The following is a 6,269-nucleotide window of genomic DNA, read 5'->3' on the forward strand; positions in this document are numbered from 1 at the left end:
TTTTACAACGGTATAGTCATGAGATACATAATGATATTTTGGTCAACAGTGGACTGCACGTATGACATTAGTACCATAAGATGATACCATATTTTTACTTTACCTTTTCTATATTTAGATATGTAAATATTTTCCACTGTGTTACAGTTGCCTGCAGTATTCAATAGAGTAACATTCTATAGAGGTTTGTAGCCTGGGCACAGTAGGCTACGCCATGTAGCCTAGGTATGTAGTAAGCAGGCAATACTGTCTAGGTTTATGTCTGGACATTCTGTGACATGATTTGATGAAAATGCTTAACTGTATTTCCCTGAATGTATCTCTATCATTAAGCAACACCTGACTGTATATCAGTAATCTTAACACTTCATTATCTTTAAGAGTTCTAGTTAATGTATGCTTTTTTGAAATAATGCTAAATTTATAAATCATTTTTTTGTTTGTTTTTGTTTTTTTGAGACAGAGCCTCAAGCTGTCACCCTGGGTAGGGTGCTATGGCATCACAGCTCACAGCAGCCTCCAACTCCTGGGCTCAAGAGATTCTCTTGTCTCAGCCTCCCAAGTAGCTGGGACTATAGGCACCCACCACAATGCCCAGCTATTTTTTGGTTCCAGCTGTCATTGTTGTTTGGTGGGCCCAGGCTGGATTTGAACCCGCCAGCTCAGGTGTATGTGGCTGGCACCTTAGCCGCTTGAGCCACAGGCACCGAGCCTAAATCATTACTTTTAGGTGTATGGTTTTCACTACTTTTCCTTTTGTTTAACAAATTAATATTTTTTTAAAAAATTTCTTGAGTTCAGGCTTGGTGCCCAGTGGTTAGGGCTCTGGCCACATATGCCCAGGGCTGGTGGATTTGAACCCAGCCTGGGCCTGCTAAACAACAAAGACACCTGCAACCAAAAAATAACTGGGTGTTGTGGCAGGCGCCTGTAGTCCTAGCTACTTGGGAGGCTGAGGCAAGAGAATTGCTTAAGCCTAAGCGTTTGAGGTTGCTGTGAGCTATGACGTTACAGCACTCTACTGAGGGTGACATAGCAAGACTCTGTCACACACACAAAAAAAATTTTGAGTTCAGTGTTTAATGCAGGCATGTTGAATGAATGAAATCATTTATATATTGAATCCTCATAGGAAATAATCACAAGTAATTTGATTTATGGATTAACTTAAGTAATATTTCGTGTTTAGAATCATGTACAGAGAAATGAAGGATTCTGACAAAGAAAAGGAAAATGGAAAAATGGTAAGTTATTTTTAGAAAATCAATCTTGGTTATTTAGTAAAAGAATAATAAAAAAAAGAAAAAGAAAGTAAAACTAACACTTTTGCAGTTGAACCTTTGATGGAAAAATGACTAACATGGATTTCTTTAGTTTAAGAGCATGATTTTAAACTGCCCCATGTAATGCATGTAAAATATCATAGACTTTATAATTAGGAAAGGCCAACAATTGGTTTTTCCTATTGTAGGGTTGCTGGTCTGTAGAGCATGTGGAACAGTACCTTGGCACTGATGAATTACCAAAGAATGACTTAATAACCTACCTGCAGAAGAATGCAGATGCCGCTTTCCTGCGCCACTGGAAATTAACTGGCACTAATAAAAGTATTAGGAAAAACAGAAATTGTTCTCAGCTCATTGCTGCATATAAGGTACATGTTGGCATTAAAAACACTATTTTCATTAGGAATGGCTTTTGTGCTTTATTTTGCAGCTTTAAAAGCTTTTTAGGGAAGAGGGGCTCATTGGGACATAATTAAAAAATGAGGTTGAATTAACATTGTAAATGTAGCAATGCTAAAATTTCAAATACGACTGCAGCATTGGATCTGAGTACAGACTTGGAACTGTAGATTATAGTGGTTATATTTTATTTAATGGATTGGAATATATTTATTTTCATTATATGTAGTACTTTTTTATTTAAAAATATGGTGATTCTTTGAAAACATCTAGCCTTTTCAAAGTAATGTTAATATTGAATGATGCGTTACTTTTTCTGAAAATCTGATTAATAGCCAGTTTTGCTCATTGTTTCTACAGGATTTCTGTGAGCATGGAACAAAGTCTGGGTTAAATCAGGGGGCCATTTCTACTCTTCAAAGCAGTGATATTCTTAATTTAGCAAAAGAACAACCTCAGGCCAAAGCAGGCAATGGACAGAATTCTTGTGGAGTAGAAGATGTCCTTCAGCTCCTGCGTATTCTATATATAGTTGCAAGTGACCCTTATTCAAGAATATCCCAAGAAGGTCTGTAAGAAGCCTTGTTTCATTTCTGTAGCATTTTCAAAGCAAGTCAGTTTAAATTTTCATTAATGTTGTCATTTAATTTTACAGACAGTGATGAGCAGCCTCAGTTTACCTTTCCGCCAGATGAATTCACTAGCAAAAAAATTACAACAAAAATTTTACAGCAGATTGAGGTAATAAAATCAGATAGTTGAGATCCTCTGCATCCTTTAACTGTTGGATTTTTTGTGGGATTCCCTTTTCTTCCTTTTGCCTTGTACTATCTCAACCTACCCTCTGGTTCTGTAATTTGGGCAATGTGGTCCTTTGCATATATTTCTTAATTAGATTTAGAAATTTACTTTCTTTTGGGGGTCATTTTTATTAATTACTTTATAGCACTAAGCCACTGTTACTTGTTAATTCCCAGGAACCATTGGCATTGGCAAGTGGAGCTCTGCCAGACTGGTGTGAACAACTAACCAGCAAGTGTCCTTTTCTAATACCATTTGAAACTAGACAACTTTATTTCACATGTACAGCATTTGGTGCATCAAGGTAGGAAGTTATTTATTTAAAGTGAAGTCTCACCTATGTTACCTAGGCTGGTCATGAATTCCTGGGCTTTAGGGATCCTCCTACCTTCCCTCTGAAGTAATTGGGACTATAGGTGTGTACTTCCATGCTCATGCTAAGGATGTGTATCTTTCTGTGTTTTTAGAATCTTTTTTTTTTTTTTTTTTTTTTAAAGACGGAGCCTCAAGCTATCCCCCTGGGTAGAGTGCCATGGCATCACAGCTCACACCTCCAACTCCTGGGCTCAAGCGAGTCTCCTGCCTCAGCCTCCCAAGTAGCTGGGACCACAGGCGCCCGCCACAACGCCCGGCCATTTTTTGGTTGCAGCCATCATTGTTGTTTGGCAGGCCTGGGCTGGGGATTCGAACCCGCCACCTTAGGTGTATGTGGCTGGCGCCTTAGCCGCTTGAGCCATAGGCACTGAGCCAGAATCTATATTTTTTGGGTATACAAGTTGAAAATGTATAAATATACTATAAAGATGTATGGAGAAAATATCTTATTTTGTGTTTTTGTAAAAAGTAGTCAACATTTAAAAATTTTCTTCTGGGCTGAGAGTAATGGCTCACTCCTATAATCCCAGCATTTGGGAGGCCAGGGCTTGTGCTTAGAGGTTCAAGACCAACCTAAGCAAGAGTGAGACCCTGTATCCAAAAATATCTGGGTGTTGTAGTGGGCACCTATAGTCCTGAGGCTGAGGCAAGAGAATCACTTGAGCTGAAGAGTTTGAGCTATAACGCCACTGAACTCTACAGAGGGCAACAAAGTGAAACTGTCTCAAAAAAAAAAAAAATTTTTTTTTTTGTTTTCAGTTGGATGTATGCTTTGTTAGAGTAGTATGGATGGTATCAAATGTTTCTATCAGCTAACATGTACTATATATAGTACTTTAGTAGTTGAATTTATTGAACATAGTAGTTTAGTAGTTGTAAATTGTTAGTTGCTCAGATTCCCAGCAATACCAAACTGCAAATAGCTTTGATAATATTTAAATATATGTTCCTTTTGATCATGTTTCTCTTATCACCATCTATCTTACTACGTATTTTACTCTTAGATTGTTTTTCTGTCTCCTTCCACTAAATCAAAGGGCAGGAATTTCTGGCTGTTTTATTTTCTGCTCTAGTTCAAATACCATGTTGAATGAGTGTATACTTTAAGTGTTCTTTCAAAATAGGTATAGCTATTTCTTCCCTGATAAATGACATTTTTGTACAATTTCATACTATTTACAAAGCATTTGTATACATGGAACTATAGATCTATTGTAGTAAATGGCATTGATAGTGATTTCTGTTTTATAGATGAGGAAAATGATTCTCAAATTACTTAGCTGATTTACTTGAGATTACCAGAATATAGTTGTACACATAAAAGTAGAACCTTCATCTTTTTATTCATAGTGATAGATTCTTTCTCCCACCCTGCATGGATTAGCTGTGTTGTTAAAGAGAAAATGTTTTAAAATTGCAACAACCATTTTGATGGTGGCTTTCAGTTTGAGAGCTTAACCATTTTTTAGGTTTTCTGATAGGAAATGTTTGTCTATATCTTATGTGATCTGTGGCTTGGACCACAGGCCTTTATTTTTATGTAATTGCTAAAATAAGGAGGATAATATTCTCAATTTGTTTAAGGAAGATTATGGTAAAAGTAGTTTTATATATTTTTCTTATGAAAGAAAGCAATTTAGGTAAAATTTAAAAAAAATTAAAAATCACCTTACAAGATACTATTTTTTAAATTTCTTAAATCTTTGAATTCTATTGCTGGTTCACTAGTATATTCAGTTCTCAGTGTATGCTACATAGATACTTTTCCATTTCAGAGCAATAGTATGGTTACAAAACCGACGTGAAGCCACAGTGGAACGAACAAGGACCACAAGCAGTGTAAGGAGAGATGATCCTGGAGAGTTTCGAGTTGGTCGTCTCAAGCACGAAAGAGTGAAAGTTCCCCGTGGTGAATCACTGATGGAATGGGCTGAGAATGTCATGCAAATACATGCAGATCGGAAATCAGTTCTTGAGGTGACTTAATATAAAATAAGATTTTTATTTATTTTTATGTTTTATTTGTTTATTTATTTATTTATTTATTTTAGGGAGCTGTAATGACATACAAGAAACCAACCAGTTTCTGTCTTCCACTGTATAAAAACTGTTAGAGGAGCATGAAGGGGGATTTCTCTGTCAGAACATCTATCATAGATGCTCTAGCCCACCTTCTCATGGTTTAGGATCTTGTGCAGTTAGTGAGGAACAATGAAAGTCTTCATTTCTTAACAAAGTTGAATTAAATTAGTACTCACAAGGGATCCTTTTTGTTACTCTAAATTTTATTCCTCTTAAACTGTTGTTAGGTGAGTATCTGCATTTTTGAAGTTTACTGTTTTGTTTCACTTAAATTGTGCTTAGTATTATATCATTGGTCTGTATTGAGAGATGTACAAATGGCAGTGTGAAATTCAGTATAGTTATTGTAGAGGTGTTATCTTGAACACTGCTGATTATATTCCCACTACACAGTATTCCTTATTTGAGGAACAGTGAAAAATACCTTTCTCACCACAGATGTGAACCAGGTGGTTTGTTTGGATCTTCTTCTTCTTCTTTATTTATTTATTTTTTTTAATATGAGACAAGATCTTGCTTTGTTGTCGGGGCTGGAGTATGCTAGCATGATCGTAGCTCACTGCAAACTCAAACCTCTGGGATCAAGTGATCCTCTTGGCTCAGCTTCCCAAGTAGTGGGGACTATAATGAATAAGCCACTATGCCTTTCCTATTTTTATCTTTTGGATCACAAACTGATCATGACAAATTTGGCACATCTTTAAAAGAAATACAAGGCTTTATCTTTCAATTCATATATTATCTTTGTCTAATTTTTCTCCTACCCATATATTCTTCTAACCTAGATAATCCTTTTTTGGAGGGGAGGGACAGAGTCTCAAAATCATCCTTGGTAAAGTGCTGTGGTGTCACAGCTCACAGCAACCTCAAACTCTTGGGCTTAAGCAATTCTCTTACCTTGGCCTTCCAAGTAGCTGGGACTGCAGGTGCCCCCCACAACCTAGCCTGGCTTTTTTTTTTTTTTTTGTAGTTGTCATTATTTAGCAGGTCTGGGCCAGATTTGAACCTGCCAGCCCTGTGGTATGTGGTGGATGCCCTAATGACTGAGCTACAGGCACTGAGTCTCCCCCACCCTCCACCTTTTTTTTTAAACCATGTGTTTTACATTTTTGTAAGATAACCTCAAATCATTTTTGGAACAGGTAGAGTATGGACAAAACCCTTTAAAATTAATTGCTTACAGTCAAAAATATTACAAGTGGGAGATTTTAGGCTTTGGTGTCACGTAAAAATCTATACAATTGGCTCGGGGTCTATAGCCCAACCGGCTAAGGCGCCAGCCACGTACACCTAAGGTGGCGGGTTCGAATCCCCAGCCCGGACCCG

At 37.1% G+C, this 6,269-nt stretch overlaps 1 protein-coding gene across 1 annotated transcript in view; it reads left to right on the forward strand.

Moving 5' to 3' along the window:
* HECTD1 (HECT domain E3 ubiquitin protein ligase 1) overlaps positions 1–6,269 on the forward strand; it is a 112,183-nt gene that overhangs the window by 96,461 nt on the left and 9,453 nt on the right. Inside the window, exons 31-36 of the mRNA XM_023514398.1 lie at positions 1,190–1,244; positions 1,472–1,654; positions 2,046–2,253; positions 2,341–2,426; positions 2,663–2,790; positions 4,637–4,838. Of these exons, the coding sequence (XP_023370166.1) occupies positions 1,190–1,244; positions 1,472–1,654; positions 2,046–2,253; positions 2,341–2,426; positions 2,663–2,790; positions 4,637–4,838 (862 nt within the window). The remainder of the gene's footprint in view (positions 1–1,189; positions 1,245–1,471; positions 1,655–2,045; positions 2,254–2,340; positions 2,427–2,662; positions 2,791–4,636; positions 4,839–6,269) is intronic.

The sequence above is a fragment of the Otolemur garnettii genome, unplaced genomic scaffold (assembly GCF_000181295.1).
Source record: "Otolemur garnettii isolate 467f Iridium unplaced genomic scaffold, OtoGar3 scaffold00052, whole genome shotgun sequence".
Lineage (NCBI taxonomy): Eukaryota > Metazoa > Chordata > Mammalia > Primates > Galagidae > Otolemur > Otolemur garnettii.